Source organism: Scomber japonicus, chromosome 1 (assembly GCF_027409825.1).
Source record: "Scomber japonicus isolate fScoJap1 chromosome 1, fScoJap1.pri, whole genome shotgun sequence".
Taxonomy (NCBI): domain Eukaryota; kingdom Metazoa; phylum Chordata; class Actinopteri; order Scombriformes; family Scombridae; genus Scomber; species Scomber japonicus.
In genome coordinates this window covers 34025710-34043030 of record NC_070578.1, presented here as the reverse complement: position 1 = coordinate 34043030, position 17321 = coordinate 34025710, and the positions used below count along the sequence as shown (strand labels likewise).

General features: G+C 40.8%; 1 protein-coding gene across 1 annotated transcript in view; it reads left to right on the top strand.

The window, feature by feature from the left end:
• Positions 1-13518, top strand: part of prmt3 (protein arginine methyltransferase 3) — a 58357-nt gene extending 44839 nt beyond the window's left edge. The window contains exons 14-16 of the mRNA XM_053324537.1: positions 2413-2463; positions 3502-3589; positions 13264-13518. Of these exons, the coding sequence (XP_053180512.1) occupies positions 2413-2463; positions 3502-3589; positions 13264-13373 (249 nt within the window). The 3' untranslated portion in view covers positions 13374-13518. The remainder of the gene's footprint in view (positions 1-2412; positions 2464-3501; positions 3590-13263) is intronic.
• Positions 13519-17321: the final 3803 nt, after the last annotated feature.

Genomic DNA, 17321 nt, shown 5'->3' with positions numbered 1-17321 from the left:
CTCTGATATTAATTTGCCTCAAGGTGACCAAAAATGTGTCAATACAGCTTTAAGTATCCTAAACATCAGCTTGTGTTTATCACTTTACATACATTAGTGTTTGTGTGGTGGAACTTGAACTTCATGAGCAGATACTTTTTTAAGGTGTTTTAATGCTTATAATATCACAGTGGCACCAGAAGAACATAAAAACTCCAGTCTCTCCATCTGTTTAAAATTTTGAGTCTCGCTACCATTATATGAGCAGTCATAAAAGCTATCATTAAATTCTTTGAAAAGACCCCCAAAAGGTTTGATAATCTCTCTTCCTCTGCACAGTTTAAATCAAAATGTATTAAAAGGCTCTGATTAGCTCGGCTTGGTCTGAACTCCATCCTATACTTCCTATACGATTCCTTTACATTCCTCTTTTAACGGGGCAGTGAAGGACTGAACTTCGCTGCATGTTTTTGTGTGTGTAAGTTTCACTCCGTGGCCCCCAAAATTTTAATTCCCCCGCCTCGCTGCAGTGTGTGAAAGTTGCACCACGCAAGAAGTGACAATCAATCTCGCTTATGAGGGCTTGTCATCAGCGAGGCGCGGTGAGGATGATCTCTGCCTCGCCGGCTGAGAGAGGTGAATTCTCTCTGCCTGACGAGTAATTACGGCTAATTTCCTAATTACCTCAGCACCGAGCGTCTCTGTAGCGTTCATTAAAAGCCATAATTGCATTGGGTTGACATGCTCTTTTATCCACTTTGGATCCTTTTTCTGGCGGTTTAGCTGTGAGCTAGCGGTGCCGCCCCTGCCTGTCTGAGTCGATAAAGGGTGATTGAAGCCTCAGTGAAGGGAGTGTGTAAAACATGCGGACTGATGGCATCATGATTATCAAGTCTGCTTGTGTGTTTCTATGTGTGTGTTCTGTATCGTGAAAAAAAATGGGCTCAGTTTCTACTGTATTCTGCCTCTCTAAGTGTTAAAAACCAACAAGAAAAGCCTATGAAACCAACCCCCTCCCCAGTTTTGACATCATGATACATGCTCCTTCATCCCTCCCTTTCAACTTCCTATGTCCCCCTTCTCTCTGTTTTCCTGTCCTAACCACTCTCTTTCCTCCTCTCCTCTCTCCTCTCTCCTCCTGCCCCCTCCTCCGTTTCCCTCTCTCTCTCTCTCTTGCATTGATTCGGCTCTTCTTTGTCTCTGAGAGCCGGCCTCCAAGTTGTCAGCTGCGTCAGTATTAAAAGCTATTAGTTCTGCATCATTGCCACTACAAGTGTGCTCCTGAGATTGATAGTGCCTCTGTTCCTCCAATGGAGAGGGGGGGGAATGGGAGGAAAACAACCCTGGGGGGGTTGGTTTTTACCTCACATATCAGACAACGGTCACCTACAGGCAGTCTGGGCCCTCTGGACTTCTCTCAGTTTGTTTTTAGGTGTGTGAATTGGTTTTCACTCAGATGTGTTCATAGCTCTGTAAATCCTCACCAGCAGGCAGCACATTTAAAAACTACATAACGTGGAATTTTCTTTTTATGGGTGACTCAAGAACACACAGACACACACATCCATGCAGTAGATGGATTAAATAACTAACCTAAGGAAAAAGTGGATATCACGTCTGGATGAATTTAAGAGCTAAAATGAGCCTTTGTGAAGCTTCAGCCTGTGTGGTTTATTCTTAAGTTGTCTAATTTATTTCCCATAATTGGCATAATTCTGTAAAATATTTAGTCAGAACAGAATCACTTTTCCTTCAGCAATTCCTCCACTCTGCTGAATGTTTTCCACATTGCTGCAACACTGTCACTTAAAAAAAAGCCACCTTTGCTAATATTATATACCAAGCTGGATTTTATTTTTTTTATTGTCAGCAAAAATGCCTCAGTGTTGTCGGCGGCTGCCTTGTAATTTATTTCTTTTGTCCGGTGACAAGTCTCCCAGATGGGGTGAGAGGGAGCACATGGGACGTGTTGTTGACTCAGCCCGAATGAGAAACCAAGTTGGTTTTGGGTCGAAGGAGGGTTGAAGAAAAATGGAGTACAGTTCTCACATCGATAATACAATTCGCTAGTCTACACACACACTCACCTAACACATTACACACACACACACATTTTCATCAATGGCAGTGGTATGCATGGCAAGCAAATTATCAGAAGTGTATGTTACATTCAAGGTAAGACTATGAGGTAAAAATACTGCAGTTATATCAAGTATTGAGTATTTTAGCATTAAATGTTGTTCACAGTTTGGTTTTACTGCTTTACTCCACACACAGCAGCTCTTTAAGCTTATTTTGCTCATTAAAACCTGAGACGTGTTCTGCCTTGTTCCTCTCTCTCGGCTCTACGTGTCAGAGTTGCAGTGTAGTCAAACAAATCCAGGGGTTTATTGTACTGTCACATTCTAACACGCCCCTCATATTTCATTGCAGGCAATTGTCGGCTACTTTGACATTTTCTTTGACAAAGGCTGCAGCAACAAGGTAAGCGGCAGCGGCAACAGCCAAGCCATTTAACGGAAACTCAATTATGTTCACGCTTTAGCGTGTTCCTCCTCCCTGAGGCGTTCGCTGGCAATCGACGGGCATCCTAGCCTACTGCTGATATAAGCACTTACCCAGCAGAGCCGGCCAGTTGGAACAGCCGATGCCAAGCTCTGTGAGCAACACACAGACTTGCCTTTTGAGTGCCTTGTATTGTACCTGAGAGTCAAGACTCATGTTGTAGATGATTCAGTTAATTATAATCTCCATTGGGAAGTAAAGATGTGACAATGTAACATGAGATTATCTGTGTGCTTCATAAACGCAGTGCAGTTAGATTTCAGTTTATAATGCAGACTAAATTATAGACGATCTCTACACACATGCTTGTAGAGTAGACTGATTGTAACAGAAACTATGAAATAGAAGATTGATGACACTTTTTACAGCTTCATTAAATCTAAATTCCTTTAGGACCATCAGTAAGTTTTCACTTAGTTTTTTCCTTGAAAATGTGACACTGTGAGTTCTTCCAACTTTATTTCTCAACTTTTTCTTTCTGCTTTTAAATAGTATTGCTCTTTTTTTATAGCATGGTTCTCATTAAGATCTGCCATTTCAATTTTTACCAGTTTTCACTAAAAATATCCAGATTTTTTAGTAGATCAGTTTAAACTGGTTTACACCCAGAATTTATGTCCTCAAACATCCTCAAGCTGTTGTTTGTTTTTGGCTGCGAGAATAATAATAATTTAACCACAGAGTTAAAAGTCAAAATCAATTTTTGTAATACAATGAAAATAATGAGCTGTAGCTATGTCTGCCATATGTTAACACAGTTGTTCCAAAACCACCTTTTTAGGACCTTTACACCGTCATGACAAGCTTCAGAAATCTGACATTTTTTTTCCATTACTACAAACTTTTTAATTACCTGGAAAGGCTTGAGGCTAATGAAGTTTAAGAATTAGATAGTGTGATAGTGTTTTGTGATGTTTCAACTCATCATGTTTTTCTTTTGACATATTGTCCTTTCAGGTGATGTTTTCCACAGGTCCTCAGGTCACAAAGACACACTGGAAACAGACAGTCTTCCTACTGGAGAGGCCTGTTTCTGTCCAGGCAGGTCAGTAAACTCCACTCAGAAACACACTACTTCATAGCTTTGTGTCGAGTTTAGGTTTCTGTTGTATGTAGGGTGTTTAAATGTTCTATATGATTGTATTTGTGTGTTTTTATGTTCTACTTTAACACCTCGGCGGTGCGTCATAGCAAGCTGCGGCAGGTAATCTGTCTGCAGTGGAGATGTAGTCAGACTGGTTGACACCCGTTATCTGTCACCCACGGAGACAGCGAGGGATCAAAATAAATCGCATTCAGCCATCAGAGACAGCGTGTAAAACTTCATCTGATAGCCGATCACAGGCCTCAGAATCATGACACTTTACACGAGTGGAGCTTTGTAACTGACCAGTGAAATATTTATAGTCAGTGTATCATCAGCAGATCAGCAGATTTAAATGTTATTAACCGGTGCAGCTATCTGTGAGACAGCTGGGCGGACGCTCTCTGAAATAATGTTACGCACCTTCAAACTCCGGGGCGAGCATGACACAGCATCTTCCAATGTTTATTTGTGAAGTTCACCTCGCTGCTGTTGGTCTGTAGTAAAAATGTCATCGACCAAATATATTTCTTACTGTAGTGGAATCTTAAACTAAACAGGTAAGATCCAATCTACTTTTTTTCAATAGTATAGAGAATGTTTCCAACCTAATGTGATATTTCACTCTTCAATTCCATATACAAACTGATATAACACACTTTCATCTGCAGTTTATAGAAAGACATTACTTTTTTTTTTGTTTTATGATGAGATATCTTTGCTGGTGAGTGGTTCTTTTTGTGATTCTTAAGGTTAAACTCTATTAAAAATACAATCAGACACTGTGCTCAAGGTAAAAAGGTGCATCAGGTGAAAAACGGTACCGTTACCCAACAAATTCACTCTTTTCAATAGCATAGTATAGAGAACATTTCCATCCTAATGTGCCCATTTTACTCTTCAATTCCCATATACAATTTCATCTACAGTAAGATATCTTTACTGGTGAATGGTTATATTAAAAATGCAAACAGACACTGTGCTTAAAGCAAAAAGTTGCAGTTTCCTCCTCAGTTATTTAACTTGCTGCCGTGAAGTAAATGACTGAAGAGGAATTTTTCCATCTCTTAGTGTGCGAGAGTTGTCACTGTTGGAAATTAAGACCAGATAATCATTTTCCGATCCATATAACCACCAAGTTATGAGTGCCGAAAATTTCACCAGCTGCTTCTGTCCATATGTGGACGAACGCGTGCCACCAAAAATGTGACTGCACAGCTACAAGTGTGCCAATTGCAGGCGCTGAACACTAAAATACACCAAACACAGTACAGACGTGTGTGTCTGAAGAATATAAGGGCTAATTCACCCGAGAGATTATTTTATTACAGTGAGGTTACATTATAAGACACTGGACTGCTAACAGCTGCCAGACCTGTGGGGCATATGAGAAAATGTAAGTATCTCTAATTTGATGTCTTTCTTCTGATACCGACAAGTATTTCACTCTATTTGTTAAGGTACAGTAAATAAAACCTCCGAGTTCTTTAGTCGATAGCCTGCTCTGGACTGCACAGTAATGGAAAATCCAGCAAACGACTAACAGATGAAAAACAAAGAGTCCCAATAGACAGAGTCAAATCCTTCATTCTCATCTTTGAGAGCTCAGATAAGCATCAGTCTAGTTCAAAGAAAGCTGTCGTTGTTCACATCATTGCTTTTCCTCTCGACTGATTAGCCTGTTTCTATTTAACTTCAGCCATGCTCAGACTCACTGCCCACTTCATCTTGAGATGATGCCATAAAAAATAGCTTGTAGATTCATTACCTGAGCATGAGTTTAGATCAGTAAATGTTAAAGCTTTAATTAACTAAATACTGGTCTAATCGCTAATTATTACTTTGCAGTGCAGTGTATTCACTTGCTTCTCGTGTGAGTGATCCAGTTTTTATTACTGCTGTAAGCTCTGTGCACAGTATCATAATGGGAATCACGAATCTGTCGAGTGACGTGAGGATGGATGAGCCCTGGGGGCCGGCTGTCCACTCACTGACCAGATATCAGATGGAGTCTACTGTAATAAATGACCTGCGGGGGTACGCAGACGCTTGATGTCCAGCGGCCCTTAGCCACGCTCAGCCTCCTCTGGCAGCAGCCACGATGATAAGAACCTCAAAACCTCTGACGCTGCTCAAACACTATCACAGGCTCCGCTGGGTCAGATAAACACAGACGAATCTGAGAGCAGCGCCGAGGACGACGGTATGCTAACACCGTTCAGAAACTGGAAACTGGAGAGCAACACCGAGAAGATTTCTTTTGACGAATGTGGTTTAGAAAAATCTGCATCTGCTCAGTTTTATTTTACACACCCGTGTTTGTTTGTGTGGAAAGAAACTAATGCAGATGCTTCCATAGTAGACTCGAGAGGTCACTGAATGGTTTGGATTATTAATAATCTGCTATGGCCTTCACTGTTAACAGAAATCAAACCAGTTGAACATCTGTAGGAGATCTAACATTTCCTGCATTCTCCACCACCATCAAAACACTAAATAAGGGAATATCTTTGGGGCCTCGCTGCTTCATCTTTGGTTCATTTCTCAAACAGAGTTACAATCTCTTATACGAAGCTTTAAAACTATTTTATCAGTTTGTGGCTTATAAAAACTCTCTGTGTTGGTTATTCCTTTAATTTGTCACCAGTATGCATGTATATGTGCACCCCTTCATCTATATTTGAAGTATATTTTGTCTCTTTTCATGGGCAATATGAAACAATACTTATATATTATACTTGTATTCTGTTTTTTAAGATAATCTAACATAAATACTATTGAGATTTCACTATATCCAGAAAACTATTAATTGGATGTTCATTACATTTGTTGTGAATATTCATGATCTCCGCTGGATGAAAGCTCAAATATCTTGTTACCCCACTGAATATATATATATATATATATATATATATATATATACATATTTATTTATTTTTTTACATCAGGCTAAAGTTTCCATTCGAACATAAGAAATATCAAGATCTAAAGTGCAGATAGCCCTGACATTCACTGAGCACATTAATTCTCCCAAGACGATGAACTCCATTAGCACCACCTTAAGGCCAAAATGTCAAATGTGCAAATCCACTGGTTGGCAGAGTTTGCATCTTCTCCCAGTGTCTTTTTGTAACCTTGTGCCACATTTTACAGTCAGCAGAACATCTGGGCTATTGTGGGTTTAGTGAAACACACACTGATACAGATGTGTTTACAGCCTGAGCTCAAAATCAGCCAGTTATGATTTCAATGGAGCAGAATCGAGCTTAAACGGAGATTGTGCGTGCTGTACGTGTGAGCCAAGAAGAGGAAAACTTAAAGAGAATGAAGAAAATAAAGGCAAGGAGTGTGAGTTTGTGTGTGTGTGTGTGTGTGTGTGTGTGAGAGAGCGAGAAAGTGAGGGAGAGGTTATTGATGAACTCGCTCCACCCCAGCACCCTGACAGTCCCCAGCCTCCTCCAGGGGCCGTAAACCAGAAATGGAGTTTTTAACAGCGTTCACTGCGCTGCTTGCTAGGGTCCTATGGTGTATTTTAAAGCACGACGACTCCGCTCCTTTACACACTCAAATTCACAAGAGTACTTGCATACTTTTATACAAGAGAAAACTTACTAAAGTCACCTTGAAGATGACAAAACTTCCCCATACACACACACACACACACAGCGGCCTCTACTCCTGGGTGTTGACTAAGAAGCACCTTCAGCTCTGATCGGCTGTAGTGAGGGCCGGGCATAAACATCCAGTGGTTTGTTTTAATACAGGCTCTGTCTGCTGTGATTTATCGTGGCCCAGACTGAATCCTATTTGATGTGTTTGTACGAGTGCAGCAGTAATTAACTCTGAGGCTGCGTTTCTGTGGGAGGTGCCGGCAGAAGAGAGAGAACGCACGCAGCAGGCTGGAACAAAACATTCCTGCAAATCCTCCCGGCTGGCAGCGTAATAAATTAACCAGCGAATCATTTGTCATGCTCTGATGTGTTTGTGTAGCTCGAGTATTGAAGAGGAGGGCCCCTTTTTTTTTTTTTTTTTTTTCACTGTTTTACCTACTTAATGTTCACCGAGAAAAAGGAGGTCACACTTTTTTTTTTTTTTTTTTTTTTTGGCAAGAAAGTCCCATGATCCTCGAGGTGAGGCGGTGGCCTGGTTACCTGCGCTAAGGGCCACAGGCGTCTGTCCTTGTCCAGAATTTCATTGGATGGTTAGTGAGTCTTTGTCACCGCCTACTTTCATGACTCACCTCCTCTGTCCTGAGTCGTGCTGTAGCTCTTCCCAATCTCCTCTGTCCCCCCTCCCCCCGCCCTCACCTGTTCTGGCTCGGTTTAAACACTTCACCCACCCCACCTACCTCCCTCTCTCTCGTTTGAACTCTGAAGGTCCTTGAGCTGTCCAACAGCACTGCTGCTGAGCCAAGCCTTGACTTCTTTAGAGCTGTAATTCAACACACAGGCTTGGATTTGTGTTTGCAGTGTGATGTTCAGGATATACGGCCCATCAGCTCTACTTTTTTTTTGCACTGCACAGAACACAAAAAACCTGGGAAGTAAAAAATGGAAGGTAGATTGGAACAAGAGGGAGGATGTCAAAGAGGCCTGGGCTGAAATGTAGCTGTGAGCATCACCAGTGGCCGGGATGGGGTCAAAAGGGGGACAAATAAGACAAATGAATCCCAGTGTCTGATCTAAATGTTTTTGGTATTTAGAGGAGAGATCTACATTTCTGGAAGCATTGTGACTTAAAGCTCAATTGATTTGGTTCAGTGTCAACGCCTTCATCCACCCCACGGTACCTGCTCAGCACTAAGCAGCACACAGGCACAGTTGGCAACTAATTGGGTAAGAAAATGAAACATTTGGTTAGTAAAGGGCCAGATATGTTCTTAGGGAGATGGTGGAGACCAAACCAGAGCTAAAAAGAGAATGAATATTAGATACCTACATTCAGGAAGTGGCCAGACACACAACTTCTGAATGTTAATGTTGGTGTGTTTCAACTGGATGCGTAAATAGGCAACTGTTTCCTTAAAAACTTAATGAACTGTTGCGTCAATGTGTTCACAGCTTATCATGCTGACCCCCAGATGGCCAAAAAAAAGAAAATCATAGTTTATAGTTTTGTCAAGTTTTACTACAAATCTGACGTTAACTTAACTCTCTCTATGATAATTAAAATCTTAATAATCAGATAATAATAAGATGTTCCTTTTGGATTAATACTTTTAAACTCATTGGAAGAAAAGGCTTCGCAGTGATCAGGTGAAAATAGTTAAACTTTTGAGAAGACATGATCACCTTCGTACACTGCAACAGACAACCAATAGCCGCGTTTCCACTGCAGGAGTTCCTGGTAAAAGGAGGGGGTAGGAACTTTTACAGGAACCGTCCTCTCACTCGGCCCTCTCAGTGGCCGTGTCTCCACTGCAGAGTCTCCACGTAATCGTTGTGTGATTACAAACCCCCTCTGAATCTCTTCGGTGCCGTAGACGGCAATCAATGCGCCGGGTTAACCTCAAGCCCCACCCAGGAGCTTTTCAGGGCCGAACGGAGTACCTACCCTGGAGTAGGTACTCCGTTGGCCCCCGTAAAAGTTCCTGTAAATGGCCCTGTGGGGGAGGTTCCTGCAGTGGAGACATGCACCAACGGGGCTGGCCCCGTAAAATTACCCCGAAGTTCCTGCAGTGGAAACGCACCTAATGAATGACATACTCAATATCTGCACAGGGCCTTTGAGAGAAACTGATACCTTCAAGAAAATGTAGTGTTTTCTCTGACAATATGTCAGAACTAAAAATGATGACCCTTGATGTACTTCAGCTCCTCCCCCCTTACTGTATGGAGCTGTGGATGTGAGTGCAAGCTTTAAATGGTTAAAATGTAAATGACAACAGTTTAAATGAATCACTAATGCGGGCTGTGTATTTCCAGTGTAATTTCATGGAGAAGGACTACGTGGAGCTGTTTCTGTGGGTCTGCTTGTGCTTAATGACACTGGCATGTTGATGTACGACATGGCAGCGAAAAGCCCGGTTCCATTCCCCGACTCATTTCCACACATGGTTAACTCTTTCTCCCAGCATCTGAGCGACCACCAGTTTACTATAGGCATCGAGACCCTCTTCCACTGGGAGTTTGGGCTTGACTGATTGCAGTAGAGCTGCTGTAGCCGCACCACTACTCAACAAGACACTCAGTTCCTGTTTTAATACTTCAATCTGAAACATGAGGCATTAGTTGGACAGTTTTGCTGCAGTTATTTTAAGGGCAAAGGTCTTTGGTCCCAAACCTCTTTTTTTTTTCTCTGTTGTTTTTTAACAAAAGGTTACCAAAGATCAAGCAATTATTCCTTTGACATTTATCAGCTTTTTGCCAACTTGAATTTGACTCCAACCGTCTGCCACGTCCCATGAGCGCCAGGCACTGTTGCACTCACCAGATTACAGCTACTGTGAAATTGAGGTTTCTTATCTAATTTCCTATAAAAATAATTAAAGATACATATGAAGATTGTTTGTTGTCTATAAAGATGTTGAAGGGAATGGATCCAGAAATGGAGGAGGGCTAGTATATTAAAATTTACATCACCTGATATTAGGACCAAGGTGAGAGTTGAAGGAAGACCAGCTGAAACCATCGACTCAGCATTTTATTTTTTAGGTTGAGCGCACACATCAGCCCTCCTCGTATGTATATCGAGCTCACCAATGTTTTTAGCCGCAGAGAAAGCACAAACCAGGCATGTGTTAGTGACCTTTTGTGTTACAGTCGGGTTGTCTTGCATCCACGGTGTCGACTACTGATCCAGTTCATTAGTTCTGTGATGGAGCAGAGGGCAGACGAGCGTCTTTTCTAGCCTCCTGTGACGGCCTACATTCTGCAGCCTTACAAAGTTTCTATCTGTAAACTATAGATTGTTGTCCTGACCCAGAAATGTCAAGAGCCTTAACTTTGACTCTCAAACCAAGTCATTGGTGTGGTAATCCTTTCGTCATTAACAAAATACAGGCCTGAATTCAGCCATTTCTTCTACTGATATTGATATTTCACAAATTCATTACCTTCCATTTAGGATACTGTAACTGAGTTTATGAGATTATTTCTAAAACTCTGCAGCCCTCCTCCCTTGTTATTGGGACTCTTTTTAGTTAAATACCTGAATGGCTAACTCACTGTGCAGAAGATCACAGCCTGAGATCTTCAGCCTCTTTCAACCAGATTGAGGACTGATGGTGATTGTGTCTTTACTATAAGGTCTCTGAAGGGTTAGAACCACCTCCCTGATGGGTCTTTAACACATAAACAAGCGAGCATGCATAGTTTGTGGAAGGAAGAGCATAAGATGAAGATCATTACATAAATCATTACCCAGCACACAAAGCAGCTAACTAGGATGCTGCAGACTCCTTTGGAATTAGTATATCGATTCTTGTAACTGTTACAGCTACGTTTAAGCTAGTACCATCATACCTTCTACTTCCTGTTGATGCTGCATTGCCATTGGACATGCATTATATAAAATGAGGGCAGAGCGCACCGCTGTGGTTTGCGCCGCTACGAGAAGAAGAGCACTGCAGCACTTGATCAGATCAGAAGCACTCCTCTCGCTCTGTGAGATGTTTTTGTTTTACTCTCACTTCCAGCAATGACGAGTGTGTAGTACAGAGAGGGTAAGTGGGTGGGGGTGGGGGGGATAGGGGTGGGTGAGAGGATGCTTGTTTGCCGTTTGGATAAACATTAATTTACATCCAGCAGTCAAACGTGGAGTTAATCAGAGTGATTATGTGTCATAATCATCGTCTTTCTCTTGGCCTCCCGGTCACTCGTGCGTCGTACTGTAAACGCACTTCCTTCTCACTACCATCTGGAGATTTCACCGGGGTCTGCATTCATACACACATCTACAGTCTAACTTATTAACATATATTAAACCATATTGCCTTTATACACACATCATCATTTCTATAAGCAGCAGTGCATGTCTGCTCACACTGCAGAGGCCTGAGCTCAGCAGCACTGCACTGCTGCAGGGCAGCTGGAAGAGTTTTTTATCTATCATTGTTAATTTTTTTTTCTATTGTGAACACATTGATCGATGTCTGACTCAGTGAAATAGTTTCTGCCTTTTTATGGTTGGGTTTTTTAAAGTGTGATGTAAAGATGATGTTATTGTCACGATATACTGAGGATTGTTATCAGCATGAAATCAAAGGAGTAACAGTTTTATTTACTTGAACATGTATAACTGTACATACATGGAGGCAGAATTTGCCAAAAAGTCATGAAATGCATCAATAATGTGTTAAATGTGTTCATATTAACCAGTAGTATATATTTTGTCCTCTCTAGCTTTAAGCAAAGCATAACATCTGTGAGTAATGTTGCATTAGTTGTGATTGTGGGTTTGACTCTATATGGCCTACTGTAGCTACAGTGATTTACAATTATATTGTTATTTTCAATATAGAGGAGGACTACCACTAAACTAAATATGTTCACAAAACTCTGGTTGCTTACTCATCAGAAACAAAAAAGGAAAAAAAAAAAACTTTTAAACTTTTTTTTCTGCTGTGGTCCAATGCTTCAGACTGACCCACCTTTGTTAAAAATGCTACCTGACTGGAAACACTCAAGATGAAATGTGGGGTAAAAACCTATCTCTGGCTACTTTAATCTTTTTGCAGGCAACCGTTTTGTATTTATCTTTTAGGATTTTGAGAGCACTTTTTCCTCTTACTCCTTGACATTTCATCTTTTATTTTTAACCCTGTGTTAATGGTTTTGTTGTGAGTGGTCTCGGGAAACCTCACACTTGAAATAACGTTGGATTTAAACAGACAAGTTGTTTGAAGTTTGTTCGGCTGAACTAAAAGTTCCTGCTTCATGCACAGCGGAGATGGACGACTGTACCAAACTTAATTATAATTCCAACTAAACTCAACATTATCTGATTTCCGTGAGTTTGAACACTTTTCAGACACAGATGAGGAGATAACACACAAAGTTTCTGCACTATAGAAATAAACTGACTGCGATAGCACCAAATAGATCTGTGTGCTGTCGATCACTTGTACTGACTTTATTAGCGATGTTCAGACCTTCATCAGGAAAGGTTCGTGAACTGATTGACATGTTGCAGGATTTTTATATGTAAATACAGTCGATATACAGGAGACACAGTAAAGGAAAACCTGGTACAGGCCTGAATGCTTGAGCCCTACAGTGAGAGGATCTAGTGGCTCGGTTATGCTATGGGGGGCATAGTTTGGATCCACTTAGATCCACTCCAAATCAATACAAAGTTGCTCTGAGTGATCACCTTTATCATGTGATGAAACATTTCTATCCTGATGGGAGTGGTCTCTTCCAGGATGACAATGCCCTCATCCATAGAGCATGAGAGGCCACTGAGTAATTTGATGAGTATGAAAATGATGTGATTCATATACTCTGGCCTTCATAGTCACCAGATATCAACTCAATTACTCGTGGGATCAATGCCACAGTGTTTTGGTGGTAGGTGGTGATCCAACACCTCACCGAGACACTTTATGTTGGGTGACAAATTAAAGGGAAACACTGTCTGTATTGTGGTTACCAAAAGTGTGTATTGATACTGATCCTCTGTCATTGTTTTTTTAGGGGAAGAGCTCAAGGGAAAGATCACCGTGCGTAAAAACAAGAAGGATCCTCGCTCACTGTTGGTCACCTTTGACCTCCGAGACAGGAAGCTGACCTACAGCCTTCAGTGAAGTCAGCCACTACGTGGTTCAACATCCAGCTGACCCAACCAGACCAATGTTAGAATAGTAAATAACCAATACAAGTTTTTAATTAGACTTAAAAACAAGATGTTAGCATTATTTCTGTGCCTTGTAATAAAAAACACAATGTTGAATTAAATTTTGTCTTTGCGAGTGTGTTTTATGAAGATGATCGGAGCCCAGTAAGCATCAATTGGTGACTTTAAAGTTAAATATAATCATTGTTTTAGATAACTTTGACTTTTAACTTTTGTTTCAGTTTAATCCTAATTACACATTAAAGTATAGTCATAGAAATGCTGCTGAAACAAATATAAAAACCTGTTAATCACCAGAACCAAAACTTAATGAGGGTAATTTAGACCACTATCTTTGTGCACAATCCTCCTTTCTGAGCAAATCGTCTTTACTAAAGGGAAAAAAACCATAAGAGGGACCATCTGCCAACATTTACTTAAAGAGATTTTGTACTTTTTCCAACTATTTCTCTTAATTTCCATCCACATTCTCCTCCTTTTATTGTCCTACTTTCAGCTGTGTAGGATTTCACGGGGTGCGTCATCCATCTTCCGTGAGTTTACTGGGACAATGCGAAATGAATTTAAGCTTTAAAAAGGCTGACTGAAGCCTCTTTACATACTTCATTGAGCAGCCCTGCTTACAATTAAAGATTTTTTTTTTCTCTTTGCTTCTCTTCCTGAAATGATGAATCCTGGACTGAGTAGTCATCTGTGCGGAGGAGGAGCAGACTTTGGGGCTGGCTGCCTGTCTTATTGGTGATTTGCAGTCACCTTTTCTGATGTATTTCTACTACTTCTATGTCCTCTCTCTGCCATCATGTTAATAGAGTCTGGTTTGGTCTGCGTATTCACAGCAACTAAAATATGGTTTATGCTCACAAGAATGGGCATTTCTATGGGAGAAAAGATGTGTGTGTGTGTTATGAAAGTTTATTCAATACGACTGCAGTTATATCCTTAATGTATCATCAGCTCTTCAACCACAGTCCACAGTCACATGAATCTATACAGACTTCTCTTTGAAAGATGACCATGTTGAATCTCTCCAGGAGCATCCCATTAGACATTTCTTGGTGCCATATCTTTCAAATAAACAAATAATCTTTATGAGTAATTTGATTTGATTGGTAATGATTCAAATCAAACTTTTAAAACTGTTGACTTTGTTCTCGAAAATCATAAAAGTGCTTTAAATGAGCTTTCTTTGTGAAAAATGCAAATATCAGTTATGTCAAACGTCTCATAGGCTCTCATTAGTTTTTCCAGGGACATAATGAGAGATTACATCTTTAAAAAGATATCCATTTTCTTAAATAGTCCATTTGTTCATTCATAAAGAAAATGAAGGTTATTTATCTTAAGTAGTTGCAGGAATTTGTTTTACTTCTCCAAACTGATTAATTAGCATCCAATCTACAGCAGATTAAAGGATTTATTTTAGAGTGGCCTATAGACCCACTGTCTACTGAACAACACATTTTTAAGGACCAAGTTGTCACCTAAATTGAGAAAAGGCCCATCACTTCACCGATATGTTCCTCCTATTTGTTTTAGGTGACTACAAAACACCTGCCTGAATGGAGAAGACACCATTATTACGTTTTAACCTCTTTTTTTTTTTTTTTTTTTGCTGAGGCAGTAGCACAAATTATGGCCTGAACTTGAATTATAAAGTGTGAAGCCTCTGTCAGCCAGGACTGATGATGATGGTTATGGTGATGATGATGATGGTGGTGATGATGATGGCAGCCGTGGGCCTCTGGGTGACCTCCTGCGCTGAATCACTGCTTTCCAGGCGCCTCAGATGGATGCGTCTTCTTATCACTCAGGCGACAGTGGGAGTGATCAATTAATTACACGAAGCTAGTGTAATTAACGAGCACGAGGAAGACACCCAGAATACCCCTTTCACGAGGCGGTTAGTTCAGCTGCTTGCTTGCTCGAGACTTTAACTGATCCCAAAAAAACCAAAAAGACAAGAAACTGACCAATTTTAGTTCCATTGGAGCTTAAAACAAACAAATAAACAATATTTTTAGTTTATAAAAGGTGGTGATCTTAAAACCTAAAAACCCCCCCTCCCTCCGTATTTTGTGAAAATGATTAACATCCAAGAACCACTTTTTTTTTTCTTTTTTTAACACGTCAGCTGTTTTGGACATATCTTAATGCATGCAGCTCTGGTACATGTGGCCTTTTTTAAACTCTATGCGTAAAGCTCAGCAATCCATGTTCTGCAACATAAAGACAAGCTGGATGTGCTGGCATGGTGTGTGTGCACGTGTGTGTGTGTGTGTGTGTGTGTGTGTCAGTGTCAGTCCCTGTGTTCAGCGGACTCTGGAAGAGGAGCAGAAATCAATTACAATTATTCTCTGTTGACAATGTAATTAAACTCAAGGCGGCGGCTAATACACCCGCTCCAGTCTCTTATCTGGGACGGACGGAGATTTACAAGCGGAGGGAGCTCAGCGTGCATAGCAAGTGATCGGCCCCCGGAGCGGGACACTGTGAGTCCCGGTGTAACCACTCCGATCCCAGCGGGGGGGGGGGAGAGACTGCCTGAAAAGCTCCTCAACTGTCGTGAAATCAGCGCAGGTTAAAATCAGGACAACCTATAGGCCTAAAAAAGCCGGCTGGCTTGTCATTTTAATGAGCCTGTAGAAAATCCAGAGGATGAGAGAACAGATTAAGAATTATTTGAGTTGGTTAAAGAACAGGCCTTTAGTTAGGTTATTTTTATAGGCTTTGGGTGAACGCATTAAACTAGTCTATTACAGTTTGATTAAAGAAAAAAAAAGATTTATAGTTCTTTAACTTCTCTGGTTAGCCTGATTTTCTTATCTCGTAGGCTGTAATTGTATTTGAGTGCAAGTGCTAAGCGACGTATTATTAGCCTATAATGATTCAAGCTCAACTTTAAAGCATCAATAAATTACTGAGTATTATTATTATTAGCATTATTATTAGTGTGATTATTATTATAAGGATTTGACAATGCGATCTATTTGATTATTACAGGGTAATCATTATTAGGCCTGTTAAAAGCTATCTGTCAATTTGGCTTTACTTCTTATTAGGCCTATTCCCGAACAATAGCTGAACGTGGTTGCTAGGCAACTGCATATACCTAATCGTTTATTTTTCGTTAACACGTTTGCAATTGTTTAGTGTCCAAGGTACACAGCCAATCAGAAAAAATGACTGTGTTGCGCTAATTTGCTTTATTGGCCAAAAAATATTTCAGTTTTGCTGCAAAGCGTCAAAATTAAACCTGCTGTGTGTGTGTGTGTGTGTGTGTGTGTGTGTGTGTGTGTGTGTGTGTGTGTGTAGGCATATGTGTGTCTTTTAATGTTTAGCTTACGTAGGCCTATCATACGGTGTGCGTGAATGTGTGTCTGTGTTGTCTTCATTTCCTCCACCACACACTGTATCGGTCTGTGGAGGCCTAAAGATAGTTTACAGTTAACAACAAGTTGAGCTGAATTGATGAGGCAAATGAGGCCGCTCGGGTATTTTTAGTTTGTGGATAAATGACCACACTCTTGACTTGGATATGCCTTAAACCGTCTAAAGGGAGAGACTTGAACAATGTTATGCGCAATGCAGTGTTTTAGGGTCTCTACAGTATGGTACTTTTTTTTTGTTCCTCCTACCGCTGTCACAGCTTCCACTCCAGGCTCCAGTGGTTGGCTCCGGTTCCTCCTGACACACGTGATGTCTGTTAAAAAAAAAAAAAAAAGGCCTCCTTCTTGCGTAAGAGTTTAACAAATGAGTAGCTTCATAAAGACCTCGCCCACTTTTTTTTTTTTTTTTACATGATCAATTCTCCTATCGGTGACGCACAAAGTAATATGGGGCCTGGAGAGATCCGTGCGTAAAACCTGCCAAGTGGAAAAACTATTTATAGTTCAGACCA